The sequence below is a fragment of the Psammomys obesus genome, unplaced genomic scaffold (assembly GCF_907164565.1).
Source record: "Psammomys obesus unplaced genomic scaffold, mPsaObe1.curated_primary_1811, whole genome shotgun sequence".
Classification (NCBI taxonomy): Eukaryota; Metazoa; Chordata; class Mammalia; order Rodentia; family Muridae; genus Psammomys; species Psammomys obesus.
This window is the reverse complement of record NW_026596162.1, coordinates 5,799,716-5,821,626: the sequence shown is the minus strand read 5'-3', so window position 1 is coordinate 5,821,626 and position 21,911 is coordinate 5,799,716. Positions and strand designations below refer to the sequence as shown.

Below are 21,911 nucleotides of genomic sequence, written 5' to 3'. Positions count from 1 at the left end.
CCCCCTGCTCACAGACTTTTCCTTTAAAAACCCTGTTCACTCAGAGCTTGAGGTCCTACTTCTCTGCTGCTGCATCAGTGAGACTTGGGTCCCGAGTTCGATCACTCTCTTAATAAAGCTCTCTTGCTCTTGCATTGAGTAATTTCCTGGTGGTCTCTGAGGGTCCCATGAACCTGGCATTACACTAGATGTAGGGGCTTTAGGTTTGATATCACAAGACTGTGTACCCTTTATTCAGGGAATGTTTTTATTCAGAATTAGGAACTTATAAAGTAAAAGGTAAATTCAGTCTTTCTGAAAAATGTTGTTTTAAGGATCGTGGATTTTATTGGAAGAAAGATAGTTTTACTTGATCCATTCTAGATGCACTGTAGATGTCTGAACCCAAAGTGAGGGACTTGAAGACAGGCATGTGGAGGAAGAGGCCATGATTGTGACTTTGTAGAAGGGGTGAAGAGCAGCTGGTGGGATAAAGCAGAATGACCTTGAGAATTCTGGGCATGAACCCAAGATTAGCTTTTTGCATTGGTTGGTTCCTCCTATTTGTGGGAAGTATAGCTGGGCTAGCTCTCTCAGGCCTAAACTCGGATCCCAGCTCTACCTCACCCATGTTTTGGATGTCTGTGGACCTAGCTTCTCTATACTTCAGTCCAGGAGTTTGTAAAGTTGGGTCCATATGAGAATATACTTCATTAAATTATTGTGGTGATTAAGCTAATGATAAAGCGCTTTTGAAAAAAATGCCTTGAGTTCAGTGAATGAGTGTAAACTGTTGATATTATAACAACATTTAGGATTAAAGATTTGGAAATAATATTCTAAAACATCGGCCTTGTACATTTGTATTCAAGGCTGCCCCTTTTCTATTCAGAAACTGTGTAGGTGTAATTGCTGTTGCCCTATGTTCTTTTTTACTTAGGTCAGAATAAATTTCAAGGAATGATTACTTTCTTAAATCGTATAGCAGATAGACAGGGGATCACAGCTAATTCATCTATATTTTAAACTGGGAAAAGAGGGTAAAAAAGAATAGCACTATAAAACTCTGTCTGCTAATCTAGACGACCGTGGGCTCCATATCAATTCCCAAGCACCTTTCTGAGCTGTCGGCTTCCAAAGGAACATTTTGTTATCTCTAATGCAAATTAAGCACTGATTTACTTCCTTGACTCCCTGTAGTATTCTCAGCAGGATTTAGAACTGGAAGACACTCATTAGTTTATTTCCATTCTGTTTATCTGTCACCATTGTTTCCCCAGCTCTTTATAGATAGTGACATAAAGATCTGAAAATACCAGGTAGATTATCTCTTCAGAGGTAATGTTTATCTGATACCCAAGCTCATGTTTCCAACCTTGCTGCTGTACAGCTCCCCTTTTAAATGGGAGAAATAATTACACAGAGCAGAATGGGTGATTTGGATTCAAGCATACTATAGTGTATATAAAGTCTGCTGAGCAGTGCATTTGGAAGAGTCGCAGCCATGTTGGATGTCCTATGAACAACCCACAGATGTTCCAGTGTTCGGCCTAACAGCTGAAGTACAGATTGGGAGAATATCTCTGTTTCTCTACTCTTAGTGTTATCTTCGTCTTGACCCAGAACCACTAGTTTCTCACAGCCAGTGACTTAATATTACTATTACTTATATCTTGGCATGATATAAGTATGATAGTATGGTGCTGAATATAAAAAAAAAAAAAAAAAAAAAAAAAAAAGGGATAAAAAAATAAAAAAAAAAAAAAAAAAAAAAAAAACAGGCATCATAAGCTTGATCATCCTGTGGGCTGATTCACAGCCTGCATTTTCCGGTCTTCTGGTCAGGTTGCAGGTGGCAGATAAACAGCACTAGCATATCATGGGAAAGTTTCCATGGAGCCAGAGACTGTGGGTACAGCAGTTTCTCAAATTTTGGTTCGCATGTACCATTAGTATGTTTAGCAGCTAATTTCCAAAACATTAAAAAATGTCCTATTCTGGTCTCATCAAATGCATGTCTTTTAAAATTGCTGGTGTTAAATATAAGTCTTAAGGACTTGCACGGCCCCTAATTTACGTTCAGGGCCCACTGGTACCTCTGCTAACACATCTGCTTGAAAAGCTCTGGGTATGGAATGTTTTCCTAATGAAGACAATGCCATGATGAAATAATAGACGGTGTCTCTGTGTACGCATGTGCACGGGCATTTCGAAGAATAATCTCAACAATGGTCATTTTGACAGTGTGCAGTGTGTATATGAATCTGTGGTATCTAAGATTGGTTTTCAACTTGATACACATGAGAAGAGGGAATCCCACGTGAGGAATTGCCTTGAGAAATCGTGTCTATCAGCTTGGCCTGCGGGCCTGTCTGTGAGACCTTTTCTTGATTGCTAATTGATATAGGAGTTCTCATGCCACTGTGGGTAGCTCCATCTCCAGAAAGATGGGCCTGGACTGTAGACAAAAGGCAGCTGAGAAGCCCAAGGACATAAGGCGGTAAGCAGCATTTCTCTGTTATTTCTGCTTCAAGCTCCTACCTTGGCTTCCATTTATGGTGGGGTATAACCTATAAGAATAGACAAACCATTCCCTTTGGGTCAATGTTCTATCACGGCAACAGAGAATCAGACTATTCCAGTACAATGTCCGTTGATATGTATTTGATGTAATAGGAAATGCAGCTAGAAATTGAGATTGTGTATGTTAGCTCTTAAACACAGTACTAAGGCATTCCAGTGTCCATTGTAAACACAAGATGCAATACAAATTCAGCTAGGCAAAAAATAGCCTACAGAGGGACTAAAGGCAGAATTTAGAACAAGCCAGTGATTCTAGATACTTTTAATTCTGTGCCCAGAGTCATGTCACATGACCACAGTGCAAAGCAAAGGAGCTAGGCAATGAACGACAACTTAAACTTTCCACACTCCACACGGTATATAATATTTTAATATTATATATGTTAAATTCAGGATTTTGTCATTAGAAAATAGAGATAACAACTGACACTAACCCTTGGGCTGTCCCAAATGGACTTCTCAGACAACAGCAAGGATCCATTATTTTAAAGATTCTGTCTTTATCTCGATTTTCATTGCTGAATCCAAGACTTCCTGTATGGAGTTTTCTGAACTTCTTTTTCTAGAATGATGTCTTTAATCCATTTTATCACTTTATCTCATCAAATGCTTTCAGCCCCGTCATCTCTGTGTCCTAACTCCAGGTTCACATGTGCTGGAATATTCAATGAATTTTTTTGTGCTATTATCTTTTCCTTCCCCCCCACCCCCCGCCTTTGTACTTTAGTTGGGGTAAATTCACTGTCAGTGGATTTCCACTTCCATTATGTCTTTTCTGTCACGTCCATTTATACCCCAAAGTTCATCTCATGACTTTTGCCATGCCAAATAATTTGTGCCTACTCTAAAACACTTGAAAGTTTTCTCCTGAAGTATTTGATTCTTTCCTCTAATCTCGATGTTAATAATACAAAGTCCTTGCTCTTCCCAGATTCTGTTCATGCTTGGATTGGCATCCACTGATCAGGGCTTCACATCCCTTCTTGTGGTTTCATGCCATATGGCAGACTTTGTGTGTGAACAAACTGTAGAGAATGAAATAGAAAATACTGATTCCCTCATCAAGGGCTGACCTCAATGATCACATCAGAACTGAGCTGATCTGGAGCTGAATTAACGTTAGTTAATTTGAATGCCCTGCTTAGCCCATAGATTTAAGTTATAAAAGGCCCCTGCTTCCATTTGGGTTTGGGAACCAACTGCCATTCAACCTTTTGATCATGTTTTGCTCTCCAGTTCTGCTACAGGATTTCTGAAACACTGAGGATCTCTGCCTCCATACCTAGACCAAATGGACCACATACTGCTGAATACTTGTGAAGACCCTAGTACTTGTGAAGAATTGGTCTACAGTAATGACTCAGTCTATGCCTGGGGTGCATATGTTAAATTACTCCTTTCTTCTGCAGTAGTTAGCATCTGGTGACAGGTCTGCACTTTCAGCTGATCCCAGGATTTAGTTTCCTTTCAATTTGTCTCTTCAGTTCCCAGAAAGTTGTGCCTTCATATAATTTTATAACCTACCTTGTTTCTTACTTCTGCCCTCCCCTTTTGGTACTGGTGATGAAGCTGGCCATGGAATATGCTACCTCAGAGTTCTGCTGGGCTACATCCTTAGCTCTTCTCCTTACCATGATGTAGGTGTTGTCTCTTTGTGACTGTCTCCATTATATTGAGAAGGAAGGTTTGAAGGCGGCGCGAAACTGTTTTATCAGTACTTGTCTTATCGTGAAAACCACCATACAGTGCTGGAGAGATGACTCAATGGGCAGGAGTGATGGGTACTCGTCCAGAGGACCTGGGTTTGATTCCCAACACCCACATGGTGGCTCACAACCATTTGCAGCTCCAGTTCCAAGAGCTCTGACACCCCCTTCCTGCCTTTGTGGCATCAGTTGTACACATGGCACACAGCCATATATGCACACAAAATACCCACATACACTAAAAAAGAACAATATTAATACCAGACCATAAAAGCAACCCAAACTGTTACATCTACAGACATTTCAGAAAGTGCAGAAACAGGGAACATACCATGAACATAGCTTTCATCCCCGTTCTAGGTTGCTTTCTTATTACTATGGTAAAACCATGGTCAAAAGCATCTCGGGAAAGAAAGGGTTTATTTCTTCCGGGTTTCAAGTCCATCACGGACAGAAGTCAGGGCAGAGACTCATGCAGGAGCAGAGGCGGGATCCTTTTACTGGCTTGCCTTCTTTGGCTTGCTCGGCTACCTTCCTTATACAATGCAGCCCAAATTGCCTAGGGGTGGCATCACCCACGGTGGACTGGACCAGTCAATTAACAATTAACAATTAACAATTAAGAAATACCACACAGACATGGTCATAGACCAACCTGAGGGCAATTCTCAGTTGAGGTACCCTCTTCCCAGGTGACTCTAGGTTTATGTCAAGTTGACAGGGTAAGCTAACTGTGGCAGACATGTGTGGTTCCATTCATTTCAGGCTAATAACCTATGTGTGCCTGGTTTCCAATGGACATCCCTTTTTTTTTTTTTTTTTTAAATCTCATTTCCACTCCTACACTCACCATGCAGTTCCCCAGCCCTCATTTGCTTCTTAGTTCTTAGGTTCCAATTCTTTCCTCTTCTTCTACCTACATCTCCCTTCATGTGGAAAATCAAGTGCATCACAACTGCAATAGTCAGTGATGGTTGTTTCTGCAAAATCACTGTCTTCCACAGAAACTTTTCATGGTCGTCAGGAAATGAAGCTCCTTTCAGGACATTATGACCTTCAGGTACCAGCACTCAGATGACATGGCATCGGCATCAGAAACAATGAGCATCTATTTGTCTTTGTGTAGAATTTTTAATTACTAAACTAATGAAAGATAGCTGGAGATGTGTTGTCCTGAAAGTTAGCTGGGAAAGGAGTGCCTGGAAAAGGCTCCTAGAGAGAGGGGAACAGGAAAACTTAGTGATCTTTCTTGCCTAAGCAACCAGTCTCAAGGTATACATTACAGGACTGAAGGTCTCTCATACAACAAGCAGGAGAAACACTCATAGCATGCATTCTGAAAAGACAGCTGTTGTGACGGAGAGAGTAGATTCCTTTCTTTAGTAATATTTTACACCTTTGGGACTGGAGAGATGGTTTAGTAGTTAAGAGCACTGGCTACTCTTCCAGAGGACCTGGGTTCAACCACCAGCACTCACATGGTGGCTTACAACCAACTCTAACTCCAGCTTCGGGCATCTGATGTCTTTGGTCACTGGGTGTGCATACGCTACAATGTATGCAAGCAAAACACTTACGCACATTGAATGAAAATGAATGAATTAATTGTGAAAGAATGTGCAGCTCCTATTTGTGTCTTACTCAGAATCAGTGAAATCGCTTTGCCCTGCCCTGCTACTCTCCTTTTTTTTTTTTCATTTCAGGAGCTGTGAGGGCAGCTGCATCTGCCCACCCTCTCCTATAGAACAGACTAACAGAAAGTGCCTTCGTGTGCTGCAGTAGGCTGCATGGCTCCACGCCCCGGTTGATAACTTCAGTAGATACGCCATGCAATAAAAGAATGCGAGTGTTTGGCATGGCTGCTGACGCACGCTGATCTCAAATACCTTCTTCTGTTACGCTTCATCTAGGAAGTGGTCGGGATAAGTCATAAATACAAATGCAAGACGGATGCATAATTTCTGGTTTCCTGAGCCTTGTTGACTTGGTAGAAATGTGGCATTTCTAAGAAGAACACGCTTGCATCGTTGTGGTTTGGGGTTTTACTATAATTTTGGATTTTTTGATTGGTGGCACTTGAGGTTGGACCCAGGGCCTTACAGATGGTAGGTAAGCACTGGTTCACTTAGCCACATGTGCGGTCCTCTCCATGGTTACCCAGAAAAGTCAAGTGCATATAAACCTAAGCGTAGAAAGAGAGAGACATAGCTTACACAAACCCATCACCAAAGTTAGCACGGGACTGTCACCGCTCCTCATGTTCTTATTGCAGCTACTTCGAATGCATTGTTGGAAAACACTGATTTGTTCAAGGAACGTCCTGGTTTTCACTGCTAAACCAAATGGTAAAACGAAAGCACTGTTGACAGCGTGGGTTCAGCTTTGTTTTTAAATCCTGGCTCTAACCAGAGCCCTGACTCCGTTTGTCCTCCTCCACTTAGCTCATGTTCTCGTGTTAGAAACGGTACTTGTGGCGAGCTCGCCAAATGAAAAGTACAGCTTGATTAAGGATCTCTTGTGTCAGTAATTTGTGCCTAATGTCTCTCGCCTTCCCATGGGCTGTTGTAGGGAATGGGAAATCTGGTTTAAATGAAACCTGATCCCGCTAATGGTTTAATAGCAGCTGCCACAGGGTTCTGGGGTTTTCAACAGATGTCTCTGTTACATTTTATTCCTAAACTTAAGTCTTCAGCTATCCGTATGAATCATGTAAATATAACTGCACGTTTGGATAAATGTTTTGCAAAATAGCCTATGACAAGACAATTTTCTGTCCACTTTAATCCATTCACATGAGATTTTCTAGAGAAAATTAGGTACATAGTGTTTTTTAAATAAAAAAAATTACTTATGTCTTATACTTTTATAATTCTTTTAAGCTGAGAAATGGGCTTCATCTCTACACCTAGGAACATGACTTGGTTGATGCGGCTGTTGATCCATCATTGCCTACTGCTGTTTATTTGGTTCTTATAGTGATATGCTTCATAGTGTCACTTCAGATAAATATTAGTCAAAAAACTATATGATTTGTTTTTTTTTTCTTCTTGTAATACTAATTCTAACTGTCATCATGAATAGGGTTAATTTTTTGGAGTGTGATAATTTGCCCAACTACTTTTATAGATGGGATTTGTTCTGTGGAAAGCACCTGAGCCAGGTACTTGAATGATCCAGAAGACATAAAACAGACGTGATATCATGCTTGTGATGGGACACCGGAAATAGTCGTGATGAACGGAATACTTGCGGGCATCATACTTTAAAGAAAAGAATAGTTTAGTGGGTTCATGATTCTGTAGGCTGAGAAATTCAAGGGTGTTCTCACATCTGGTGAGAGCCTTCTTACCATATCTCATCATGGTAGAGGGCACAGCAGAAAAGAGCAAGCCGCTAGTGTTTATTCCGAGACCTCTTATTCTCTTCTTACAAAGCCACTGATGCCGTTCTGAAGGCTGCCCTCTCATGACTGCATCTAATTCTATCTTCTCAAAACTCTGTCTTCATACATCATTAACATATGGATTCGTGGTTGAGGTTTACGGCACAGGAACTTTAATGGACCCATTCAAACCTTAGCAACCGTAGACATACCAGATCAAGCCAAGAGGCATGAAAGTACAGAGTGGCATGCTAATTGCAACGCTGCAAGCTTGATTCCTGAGGCTTAGAAAGCATGGTCTCTGGCAGAGGTTGTATGGTTGCTAAATTACCTGAGGCTAGAAGGCTTATTTGTAAATTCACCAAAGAGAAGTATTTGAAGGTAAGAGGAGGGATATAGAACTTGTCTGTAGGTATTCTGAATGATGTGTGGCTATCTCTGGATAACGAATAGCAGCCTCCTGAGGTTCTCCTGTCTTACTGTTTTTGCTAGGTACTTCCTCAAGGGAAAGCTGTGCAGCCTGGCTTGTCTTTCTTATTTGAACTTGTCCATGGAACATATGTTTATGATGACCTGATCATGGGCTCGGCAGTCTTTCCTGTCTGTGATAACAACCTACATCTGGTGGAAGGAAAATTCAAGTGTCCCCTTCTCCGAGGGCCTTATAACCAGACACTGGATAGCTTCAGAAAAATAGAAAAATTGATTTGCCAAGACGTGGATCAGTGGCTGTGCAATCTATATTTTAAGGTTTGTAATATGATAGTTTTATTTATTAATTTCTAGAGATTGGATATGGCACTGTCTTGTATATTGAATGAATCAGAACTGACACCCAAGCCTCATGGTTCTCAGCAGTTCACAGTATTAGTAAGTTCATCCTGTCATCCTCCCCGGAATGGATGATTTATTTCCTTACCAACAGGCCTGACCAGGATTCCTTTGTGTGTTGGAAGTTGCCTGTGAGAGGGTGCACAGGAGATGAGGTGTGACTTCTGCCTTCTGAATGCTCGTCTCTGACAAGACGGACACCTAGGAGAGGGTAATTCCACAAAGGAAGAGTAGCATGAGAGAGCTGTCTCCCTTAGGCACTCCACTTCCAAACTTGTTTTCCATCAAATGTAAATATTTTAAGCAAATAAACTTGGACATGCGTACTTGTATATGTTTATCTTTCTGTGTACTGCTGAACCCAGCCTTTTTGAAACCAGTCACGACACTATATAAATTTACCGTGGGGAGACGTCATTATCCAGAGAAGAAAATGGTCGCATATGTTAAGAATAAAGAGGCCCACCTGTTTGTAGCCTATCTATTTTGTTTTCTATGTCTGAACTTGTTGTTCTTAATTATAGTATTTTCCCAGGTTGACTATATCACAACATGCCATAAAGTTTTAATCTTTGCCTATACACCTGATTATCTATCTATCTATCTATCTATCTATCTATCTATCTATCTATCTATCTATCTATCATCTATCTACTTGAATACCTACCTACATAATTGATGAAACTGATAAGGATATTTCCAAAAAATGTGCATGTTTGGCCTTAAGTTTTGGAGTTTTCTGTCTTGTGTATTCTTTTTCTGGTATCTTTTTGTTACCAGCTAATATTATCTGCTGTTGTCTTTATAGTGAATACTATTATAATATGCTGAAATACCATGTTGGGTTTGCCTAGAGAACTATTATAAATAATTATTACCTGGATATGTGCCTTCCTAGTCATTGTGGAAACGTGCTTTCCTGAGATAAATCTCAATGTCCCTTAGGAAAAAAAGTCCTTACAGTTGCTGCTCACTCTGCCTTCTGAATGCTCATCTCTGAGAATATGTACCAATTATTTTGTGGCGGTGCTTCAAGATTAGAGGTTGCTTATAGCTCTTCGCAAGCAGAACTGCTGAGAAATAAAAGCAAGCTTGAGATGGAAGAATAGTACAGGAATGTAAAAAAATTTCAAAACCCTATAACAGAATGGCTTTAAGATTGTAGTCTTAAATATTATGCCACCAGTCAAAATAAACTGAAAATTAAAACGCAATCACTAAAGGAAGTAAATTTTATTATAGTTAATATAAAAAGCATCTATGTGTTTTTGTGTATATGTCTCTCTGTGTATGTGTGTGTTTGTGTGTGTGTCTCCGTTTGTATGCACTCATGCCCATGTGCACATGCCTGAGTTAGGGTTTTTCTTATCTCTTATTTGATGTGGTGTCACAGTAAAATCTAAGCTTGCTGCTTTCACTAAACTGGCTGGCCAGTGAGGCCCTAGGATGCACCTGTGTCTGTTCTCTACTCCATTCCGCCCATTGCTAGGATTACAGGCATGGGCTGCTCTACTTGGCTTTTTATGTGGGGACTGCAGATCTGAACCCAGGTCCTCATATGCAGACACAGCAGGCCCTCCACTCACCGAACCATCTCTTCACCCATGGAACCTACGACTTTTAACTGCTTTTCTTTATTTTCTTCTTTTCTTTCTTTCTTTCTTTCTTTCTTTCTTTCTTTCTTTCTTTCTTTCTTTCTTTCTTTCTTTCTTTCTTTCTTTCTTTCGCATTCCACTGTCCATGCTTGGGGTAGAACTCATGACCTCACATATGCTAGGTACCTGCACTACACCTTTAATGCTCACACTGACTCACACTAAAGCTCAGAATTCTGTAAATTATGGCTTGGAAAGTTGTCACTTAATCCATAGATTTAAATAGTCCTGGTATTAATCATACAGATTATTTACGTTGAGATTAAATCAAGACAAAATCTACAAGATAAAAATTTGATTATTAAACAGTATTAAAATAGTCTGGGTGGGTCATAATGTACTTGGATTTGAAGACCAAATTTTTCTCCTTTTTAATTAAGTAAAATACAGTGGTGGGAAAATAATGCTGTGACTTAACCATAGAGCATACTGGCCACTAAGTATCATGATATGATTAATCATCAATTATATTATTTATTAGACAGTGTTAGGGACTGTTGCCCTCTGTATCTCTATTGGGGAGCAAGCCCACTTTACTGAGAAAGCAATAGTACAGCACAGGTATACGGTTTTTCTGCTTGAGAGAAAAAATAAGTGGGGAGGAAGATACTTCTCCTCTTCATAAAAATAAAAACAAAAAAATTCTTATACGAAACTTTGTTTTTCTGTATATAAATTTCTCTAACATTGAAAGTTTTCCAGTATGAGTTTTCTCAAGAGCCAAATGTTTGGATCAGGGCTGGGGACATGGCCGAGGTGGAAAAATGTTTGCCCCACAAACATGTGGACCTGAGTTTGAATTCCTAGCACAAAACCAAGCCATACCCATAAAACAACTTTCTCCCCACCAAAGAAAAATAAATCACTGCATAGGGCGGCATCTGTCTTTAACCCCAACACTGGGAGAGGTGGCGTCAAAGACGGGGGACCCTTACAGCCCACTGGTCAGCCATCCTTGTGATCTCCAGGTTCAGTAACAGTCCCTGCCTCAAAAATTTAGGTAGAGAATGACTGAAACAAAACAAAGAAAACAAAGGCACAATGTCAACCTCTAGCTTCCACAGGCAGACACACACACACACACACACACACACACACACACACCCTATCAATCAAGGAACTATATGAAAAGTTCTAATCAAGTAGTAGATATAAATTTAAAAATAAAAAAACAAATGACATAAAAAGGCAAAACACATAATGGAACAGAAAAAGATGTTTTTGCAATTTTAAGAAATCCAAGGGAGCCCTTCTTTCCTTTTTCCTACGGGGTCGGTGGGTGGGAGGAGAATGATATACAAAGCATGCCAGACAGAGGCAGGGCCCATGGCTTTCCCCTGTCCTCTATTGTCGTCCTGCGTCATTAGGGGCAGTACCTGGAGCTCTCAGGAGGAGGCTGGAAAACAGCACTGACTTAGCTTGTGTGAAAGGACTGAAGACGGAGGAGTGTGCGAGCAAGGAAGGCTGACACGCCTTCCCAAGGAAGCGATCCCTTCAGAACCTGTCATTCTCAGTGCCCAGTGTTTCCCTGAAGCACTTTGTGATCCTAAACATGTGGTGGAGAACTGCACACTGAATACCCACCTGTTCGCTTACCGCTATGTTCTATAATCTGGTCATTTCACTTTTGGCTTATTGCTTCTTGAGGAAAATTTTGAAAACAAATGAATATTTTGTAGCTTCACCCAAGGATGAGTTTTAGTCATACAGTGGTTTCTTATAGGATATCAAAAATAATAAATTAAACATATAAGGCAGACGACAATGTTTAAAGTGATTAGTGTATGATTATTATTATTGTCATTATATTATTATTATTTAACCAGACAAGATCCTTCAGATGGAAAATTGAATTGTTCTTTTAGATATCTCAAAGTCCTCCATAGTTGTAGAGAAAGTTTGACTGCATAGGTAATATCTGCAACCGCTTCCATTAACTGACTTATCTCTTAATAGGTAATTAAAACTCCTTTGCATTTGGATGATCAAAAAAGCCATGAGAGCCTCAGGCAGCCTTCTCCTGAACGTCCTGTGTGCTTAATGGCGGAAGCAGAGCACACAGAATTTGATTTGGATGATCCAGCTGGCCCTTCAAAGAAAGAACCCCCAAGAAACACCCACGCTGTAAAGGGCGGCTCCATACACTCTTCTCAGGGTTGGTTGAGACATTCATTTTCTTGAACATTCCAACACACTGTTAAGAACTGTGCTATATTGAATGAAGCTAATTAAGAAGTATTTCCTTTCTAAGAATAAATGTTTTTAAACTGAGCCATGGAGAAAGAATATAACCATTGAGAAAAATATTAACTTTCATATCACATTGACTATTATGTGATATGAATAAGTAAAAAAAAAAAACTTCCTTAAAACATATTTTTCTTCATCATGACTCCATTGTCTGTGGACCTTTTTTTTTTTTTTTCCACTACTTTTTGGAGGTGTGGGATTATTTGACTTCTTCTGTTAACTTTCTGCTTTCTTGTATATGTTTGAGACTTGTAACCAAAAATATAAGTAGAAAAAAAATATCCTCAGGACAAAGTTCTCAAGTAATATAGGGTTTATGCTATAGGACTTTATTTTTGAAAATTAGTTTTATTAAGCACTAGGTAAAATCAAGTCTTTCAAACATTCAATTTTAAGAAGAGCCACATTTGAAATTATCTTTTGTAGTAAAACCTGATTGCCTCTACCAAAGATTTCAGTTCATGGGCTTCTGTAAGTGGATGGCGCTATCAGCAACTAATATTAGCCTACCCAACAGGATCAGATGGATTGGCAGCTATTGCCGAACTAGTAGTCACAGCCTCGTGGCAAGGAGTGGCACTCATACAAATTACCAGTGGCAAACCCTGTTGTAAGCATTTTCTTTGAAATTATCAACTGGTGTAATTATATGGTACAGAAAATAACATAACATGTACCAATACTCTATCCTCTACTTTGGCAATCCTATTTTGCTTTATTTTCTTTACATAATTTTCTTTTATTTCACCTTCCTCCTCTTAGACCTTTTCTTTTTTTTTCTGTTATGTGTATGGAAGTATGTGTGTATAGATATGCATGTGTATATGTGTGTATATATATGAGTATGTGCATGTATATGTGTGTCTGTGTGCATGCATGCGTGTGTGTGTGTGTGTGTGTGTGTGTGTGTGTGTGTGTGTGTGTTTATATACCCTGGAAGCCAGAGATCAACATTGGATATCTTCATTGATGTCTCTTCACCTAATTTTTAAAATTAATTAAGTAATTATTTAATTATTGAGACAGGGTTTCTCTGTGTAGCTTTAGCTGACCTAGACTCATTTTGTAGACCAGGCTGGCCTCAAACTCACAGAGATCCTCCTGACTCTGCCTTTTTGAGTGCTGGGATTACAGTTGTATACTGCAGAGTCCAACTTTCACTTTATTTTTTAAGTCAGGGTCTCTCCCTGATTTCATTAGACTGGTGGATTAGCAGTGAGCTCCAGAGAATGCTTTCACTCTGTCTGCCTCTCTCAGTACTGAGATTATAGACACCTGCCACCATACCTAGCTTTATTTTTTTTTTTAAATGTGGATCCTAGGGAATCAAGTGAAGGTCCTCATACTTTTATGGCAAATACTTTCCCATTGAGAAATAGGAAGTTCAGAAGAGACATAGAATGTGGAAAAGGAAAACAGGTTCTAGATCAAGCTGCTAACTGATTATATGCAACTAAAGATGATGTACAGAGACATAATAAAGCAGGACTGAAGCCATAGCTCTGGAAACAGCCACAGTTCTAGAATGGGATACTGGTACTCCTCCAGTGTTCTCAGATTGGCCACATGATTCTACTTCCTGGGTCACTTCTGCCTTGCTGAATTTTCATTTGTTTGTTTTCTTTTCTATTAGTTGATTAGTTGGCAATTTCAAACTTCCTAGTAAGTAATAAACACTGGTTACATCATGTTTGGAAGTTCTTTGTTCCTTAGGAGTGATACGTAGTTGGGTTGAGCAGAACTCCACCAATTGCTAGGTTCAAGTCACAAATATTTGCTCTTCTAAAACATTGGCCTAGTATGAGCCTTGGGCTTTCTTACCCTTGTCTGACCTGTATGTTTGCTTGTGCCTCAGCCAAAGTCATCAAAGACTACTGAGGTACTACACTCTCTAGAATTATGTACACCTGAAAATGTTATGTTCAGATTTTACACACAGAATACATAAATGCCAAATTATATGATACTGACCTTAAATAAATATTATTGAAGACAAATTAAGAACCAGCTATATGTTAAAGCCAGGTAATACATTCCATAGTTTTGAAGCAATTTGAACTAAGTGTATGTAATATTCTTCATATCCTTCAATTTGCTTGGAGCAGGAGAGAGCAGGTGACACCACTTTGTTCTGCTTTGGAGAGACAAGAAGGAGACTTGGTCATCCTCAAAATGCATTTGTAAGCTGCCTGCAAGGACTTTGTGTTGGAATATAGAAGATTTAAGCCTCTAAATTTTTTCATAATTTAAATGCAAATCATCTGGGGTGTTTAACCATGTATTTGTAGAGCAGATAAGGGAAAGTAGAAGATGGGCTATTTAAATAAGAGGAAGGTCTTGATGGTTGAAAAAGAAGAGTTGATGCTGTAAAAGAGCTCCAAACCAATGGCGAGCAATGCTATAGGTAACCTCATTCCAAATGTCTCTATGGGAAAGCTCCGTGGATGTAGTAGTGAAGTCTGATAAATTTTCTGATCAAGATAATTGCTGTTACACTGGATCTTGATTGGATCTAATTGGTTAGACTTTTCAGCTTGAATACCTGGGTTACCCCTGATCTATGAGAAAAAAATAAAGTCATTGTAACATTGCATATATGTGTAGACTGGGTGCTATAGCTTTATTAAGTCCTTAAGAATACATATTCTGAAAATTTGATTCCCAAGCAAAACAGTGCTGAAAGTTGAGGAGTTTGTTTGTTTTAAAGGAGGTGATTAGATCTTGGTGGTTCTGCCCTTAAGAATGCATTAAAAGATATGTGTTATTGAGAAAGTATATTTGTCATGATGAGACAGCTCTGTAAGGTTCCGGTGTTTAAGCCTAAACTGCTAGGGTCTTCGCAGAGTACCAGACAACCTGAAGACCCTCACTAGACATAGCCTTTTGAACCACCTACCCCCAGAATTGTAGGAAACAAAGCCTTTCCTTCACAGATGTCCCAGTCCTAGCAGTTCTAGCGGAGCCACAGGAAGTGCACTAAGACATTGGAAATCTGAGACGTGGAAAAAGAGAGACAGTGTCAATGCTTCTTCTGATGGTTGAAGATCATCATCCTAAGAAAAATAAAGCAAAAAATAGAAAGGGAATGATTGTGACTTCATTGGATGAAAAAGAAGAGAAAGCATGCCATTGATTTTGCTTAAATATCAAGTTCAAAGGTCAACTCTGAAGTCACTGAACACTGCAAAATATGTGTACTTGCAAAATGTATTTCTTTTTAAAAACATTTTACTATAAAACAGTCTTATTTTAGAGTTGTCAACTTTTAACAGAGTGGGCTCTGATTTTTGTCTACTTTTAAGATACTGAGTAGAAGATTAGAGGTAATTACTTTTGGACCTTGTTTTTTTTTTTTTTTTTTTTTTGCCATATCCTTTTTGTTTTCTTGTCTTTCCTAGGGCAACGAGGCTACATTCCTTAGATTTACCACACCATGCTATAAACTCTATTAGCATGCTACCACTGCCCTATTCTCTCCTCAAAAAGGACAGGTGGTACTTTGGGGAAGAGGATCACCAACACATTCGGTATGAAACACAGTATGCACAAAGAGGGAGAGTTTCTTATGCTTTGTTTAAAAGAAAAAAAAACTGATTATTATGTTGCTTTCTTACGAAGCTCAGAGACTAATGTAAGTCTCATATCCAAAGACAGCAAAAGGACTGTCTCCTCCTGTTCTGAACAGATTTATACAAAAACCAGGACACGGAAATTTCTCCAAGTACACGTCTCTTTTACTGCTTACTTTTACTTATTTTTCTTGGAAGCTCCGAAGCTTATGAGTAGTAGTTAATATCTCCCATGGGCTTGTTTTCTAATATATCTGGGCTATGATAAACTGTGCTGTTTCTGCCACTGATGTGTTGCTAAGAAATTTAATAATGGGTAAACAAACACAACATGTGGTAATTAATTTCAAATTAAAAGTTGATTAAACTCTGGCTTGATGACGTTCTGGCCATTTACACGCAAAGGAAGGGAACGTGGGGAAATGGTGATCACGTGGTATGTTCATGCTGCAGAGTTTCTATCTGAAAAAAAAAATGTGTTTGTGATCTTACACAAGTTGTTGTACATCAGTAGGCTCCATATGCAATCTGTCAATTTTACTATATCGTGGTCCTCAAATCACACACACACACAAAAGTGACTTTCATGTTCCCTTGTAAGTGTGCCTGTATACACACTCTTTCCCAAGGGGATTTTGGACTTAGTCCATGGTTGATGATGGTGATCAACACTATTACTATGTGGCTTCCTGGGAATAGGAAATATTTATAAAAGGCTGGAAAAAAGCATCTATGACATATCTTTTGTGATTGCCTTCTTTCAAGTTGTCTTTACTCTTTAGGATAACCGCTAGGGAAAGGGTGATTCTGTTTGATACTTTTGTTTTGTATATGTATATCTTGCAAGAACAATAGTTCCCAAAAAGGTTCATGGATGCTTGGTGACACTGAATTGCAGGGAATTTTATTGTGTGCTCACAATGAACAAACCACACTGCTACATGCTGTGAGGTTGTAAGCCAAAAGTATCTTCAGAGATTTACTTGAGCCATCTGCCCCATTATGATACAAACATATGTCTACATGGCCAGTAGGAGGTGTGGGCTCTTTCAGCATCCTTTCTATAAAGGGTCAGCAAACCTTCCTTCGGGAGAATCCAGACCTGCGAAAAAACAAGTGTGACCAACTAAATCGCTATTTAGTTGTAAGATGAAGGAACAATTTTGAGAAATATGTGTTGTCAAGATTTGTACTTGTCTCACTTGGCTCCAGCCCTTGAGCATACTATGGAAGAAAACTGGTTTTAGGGACATAGATACTAGATGAGGCAAATGTCTCTCTCTTTCTCTCTCTTTCCCTCCTACCACTTTCCTGGCAATTCTTATCAATGATATCAACCAGAAGAGGAAACAAAGAACCATTGTTAATTATAATAGAGTCTTTGACATCTGAAGACCAGAATTAGGATATTTACATTTTATAATGATAAGGAGACAATATGAATTCAGTAGAAATTATCTGTCCCGTATTGAATTAGAATATTTTCCCAGGTTAGTAATGGACAGCATGGTTTTCTCTCATGACAGTGGACAACAGATTGGAGCCAAAACAATAGTCAGCCTCATGGTCGAAAGGAGACACTGCCAGCACCCTAGGTCTCTTCTATTAACTTGTTACAGGATATGTTTTGACTTGCTGGACTTCTCAGCACATAACCCCACCATCAGTCCCGGAACATGTACATGGTGTACCCCACATTGTGCCCGACAAGTAACTCATGGTAGGTAGGCTTTCAGTATACAAGCATACCATTCAACTATGCTGGAATAGGAGGGATTTTTACAGTCAAAAGCAGCCTCAGTGGCATTCAATTATGTAAAAAAATTGATTTATACCAAATAGACATTTACATACAACTACAATTAAACAAGTGTAAAGGAACAATTAATGGTGTCCACATACTTGTTTAAGTGTTACACTTACAGTTAACACTGTGGAGCTGTTAATACTCATTGACACCTGGACTTTGCTCAGATCCAATGACTCCAAGTCTCTAGAGTCAGGTCCTGTTACTGTTAAAAAATGCCCAAGGATTCCAAGTCAGGAAAGACTAAAGGTTTCTGGGCATGGTAGCACATACCTATAGTTCCAACATGTAGGAGACAGAGACAAGAAGATCAGGAACTGAAAGCCAGCCTTAGTTACATAGTAAGGCTGAGGCCAGCCTGAGTTACATGAAACTCATCTCAAAAAGAAAACCAAAGCCAAACTGTACTGGCTGGTTTTGTGTGTCATCTTGATACAAGCTAGAGTCATCAGGAAGGAAGGAGCCTTAGTTGAGGAAATGTCTCCATGAAATCCAGTGTTAAGGCATTCTCTGAATTAGTGATCAGTGGGAGACTGCCTAGTCCATGGAGGGTAGTGCCATCACTAGACTGACAGCCCTGGGTTCTGTAAGAAAGCAGGCTGAGTGAGCCATGTGGCAAGAAAGCCAGTAAGCAGCGCACTCCCATCCCCCTGGCCTCTGCATCAGTTCCTGCTTCCACGTTCCTGCCCTGCTTGAGTTCCTGTCCTGGCTTTCTTTGGTGATGAACAGCAACTGGAAATATAAGCCAAATAAACTCTTTCCTCCCCAACTTTATATTTTTGTTAATGATGTTTCATTGCAGCAATAGAAACTCTAAGAGCCAACTAACCAGATGCCTGATGAGATGCTATTAGTGGTTCTGAGTTTCTTTAGCCCCTTGAGAAAAGTAAGGTGGCTTTTTTGACCTTTGGGTATTTAAATTTTATTATATTATGAAGAATCCTCACCAGCTAATATAAAATGTTTTTGTTAAAGAAAATACTCAATGCTGAGTGCTCCCTGTGTTCTTTCTCTTCATTGTATATATGTATTCATTTGCATGTCTGGATGACCAGCCTCATGAGTATTGACTGAGTCTATGGAGTCACATCTGTTCCTGGCACAAAGCATTTGCCCACTTAAAGACTTGGTAAATGAATAAGTGAATAGATCCATTCATTAGGCAACTGTGCACTAATATAGCCAAGAAGTACATAAGACTTATTTTCATTTGATAATTACACTGTGGTAGTAGGCAAGAGAATATGGAGTCAGAATTTTTAAAAAAATGTTGAAAATCTCTGTCTGCTTCTGATTACAGTAGAACCATTGTGAAAGAGCATGTCTACTTAACTCTGTAAGAAATTCTATTGTAGCAATCATTTGCTGCTTCCAATCCTCCCAAAACTAGGTAAGAGAGAAAGAGGGATAGAGGGGAAAGAGGGTATAACAATCATTATACAACTTCCTGCTGATTAGAAAAACTGACTTCCTTGGGGCAGGGTTGTTCTTTGACAACAGGATATCCAATTTCTTCTTCTCGTTTCTTTGCATTTGACCACTTGACAGAAATCCCGCTACACTCCTTTTCTTCCATACTGTGTATACTGTCCGTGCTGCATGTCCACCATCTATATAGGAGCTCCAGTTGTTCTGCCCACTCACCAGCATCAAGTGTTCACGAGCTGGCTCTGGATTGTGTCTAGCATTGTCTTGTGATTTCCAACTCTCTTATTTCTTGAATGCTAGCTAGCATCCTTAAACTTATCCATATGTACTTGCTCAGGCATACCTGTTTCTAGTCATTATTTGCTTGTTTCTTTGTTTTGAAACAGAGTATTGTGAAGCTGGCCAGGCTGATCTTGAAGGTGCAGTGTAGTTGAAGATAATCTTCTGATTCTCTTGTTTCACCTTCTGAGTACAAGGGTTACAAGTGTACGCCCACACTGGGTTTGCATGGTACCCTGGATCGAATTTAAGGTCTCGTGTTTACTAGGCAAATGCTCTATCAGCTGTGTCACATCTCCAGCTTTTCTCTGCAGTTTTGAATTTTGCTTCTAGTTTTCTTAATGTTCTTACAAGTTCTTTCAGGAACATGCTACTTGCAAGTATTTTCTCCTCACCTGTCTTTGACCTGTTTAGTTTCTTAGCACTGTCTCTCATAGAGTAAGCCTCCTGGATTTTGACTAAGTCCTGTTCATCAGGTTGAGTGGATTGTACTGTTCACATTATGCCTTTGAACTCTGCCTAGCTTCAGTTCACAAGACACCCTGTTTCCTTCTGAAGGTTTTAAATGGATGATCGATTTGAAGTTTGGTTCTGAATTAAGTACAGAGCTGAGATTAACCTTAGGGGTGGTCTTTGCATATGAACATGCCTGTTTTCTAATATCCTTTGTGGGCAGACTTGTCTTAAGGTTGAATTGCCTTTGCACACTGATCAAAAATCAGTTGACCAACTTGGTAAATGTTTGCTAAAATTCTCTATGTCATTTTTAATGAGTACAGAAACCAGTTTTCTTGATTTCCCTATTAACTTTCAATTATTTGCTCCTTTCTTGGACTTACGCCCTTATTGTTAGTGTTTGGGGGATTTTGTTGTTTTGTTATTTTCCGTTTTTGCTACAATTTCTTTATTAGTGATTTCCTAAAGTACTAGCAACCTAAAAAAAAAAAGTCAACTGGTAATACATTGATTCTTTGATTTTAAAAGCTAAGTTTTTTCTTTCTTTCCTTCTTACGTTTTTCTTTTTCTACTACTCTTTCTCATTTTAGGAACTTTCTAGGTAGCTTGGTTGGAGGACTGACTGTATCTGCTGTGTACTGCTATGTCCATCTTAGCATAAGAGAGTAAGAGGACAAATAGGACAAAAAAACTAGTAGTGGGAGAAGTAGAAGCACAGTGAGGACACTTTTCACTGAGCTGAACAGAACACACTTCATCTGGAAGCTCAGGAAATGAGAGCTACAGCAGGACAGTAATCATGGTCAGCTGCCTTACCTTCGATGAGAGAAAATTGTGAAAGTGTTGAGAGCAAGTTTCTGTAGCCAGTTTTAAATAGATCTCCATGTTACATTGCAAAAATCGCAGGCCACTATTCCTGCAGGGATTAGATAAGGAGAGCAACTCTCTCCTTGTAGATTTATTATTGTTGTTATTGTTTCTTCAAGACATGATCTCACTATGTGGTTTATGCTGGCATTGAATCGATGACCTTCTTGACTCAGTTTTTTAGAACGTCTCTAAGAAATTATTAGTTACCTGGATCATATATAAATATATATAACATTAAATATGTAATATAATGAATATATAGTAACCAATATACACATACAACAATTTGTCAGTGGTTACAGCATTCCTATAAAAGAAGCATGGATCCAGAACTTGGAAACAGTACACAGGATTTTGCTATTGACTGTTAGAGCTGAGCTTATGGAGAGACTGAGATAATTCCAGGTAACAGACAAGCATAACCACTTTCAAAGAACGAATACCTCTACAGGTTATAGCCCTAATTCGAAGAATTTTGAAAGACTACTTAAGAATTACCATTTGTTGAAAGTTTGAAGCAAATGTGGCATTTGGTGTCTAGGATTTTTTTTATTTTCAGATAGCATTCTTCATCTAAGTACAAAACTAAGCCTCGGGGAGCCACAGTATGTTTCAAAGTGATTAATCTGCATAAATAGCTAATTACCTGCATTTTAAATGCCTTTATTTAAGATATGGAAATACATAAAATATTGTAAGTCACAGAAAAGCTTCACAATTATTTAATCAAGATCTTTGTAAAAAAACAGCAGTAAATGATAAATTCTTCCTATGTCTCTATTCTATTTCTTTCCCTTCTTTTTGTTTTCCTTTAAGTCTTGAGGTTGTCACCTTTTAGTTTTATTTACAAAGAGAATAAGCCTTCTGGTAGCTGCAGCGCTGAAATTCCTGAACAGGCTTAACTAAGAAAATTCTTCTCACTGTTAATTGAAGGTAACTCCCCTACCATTAGTGGATTTTGTTAAAACAAAACAAAAGAAAAAACAAAAACATTGTAATTCATTTTTATTTGGGGTTTATTTTCTGGGATCCTTCCCCAGCCCACACAGTCTATTGCCTGCCTTCCTTCCTTCCTTCCTTCCTTCCTTCCTTCCTTCCTTCCTTCCTTCCTTCCTT

At 39.1% G+C, this 21,911-nt stretch overlaps 1 protein-coding gene across 1 annotated transcript in view; it reads left to right on the top strand.

Annotated features, from left to right (window-relative positions):
• The window catches only part of LOC129667446 (uncharacterized), a gene marked incomplete at its 5' end in the record, with an annotated part of 278,923 nt that overhangs the window by 99,697 nt on the left and 157,315 nt on the right, over nt 1-21,911 (top strand). The window contains 2 exons of the mRNA XM_055595096.1: nt 8,143-8,400; nt 12,093-12,291. Coding sequence (XP_055451071.1) covers nt 8,143-8,400; nt 12,093-12,291 — 457 coding nt within the window. The remainder of the gene's footprint in view (nt 1-8,142; nt 8,401-12,092; nt 12,292-21,911) is intronic.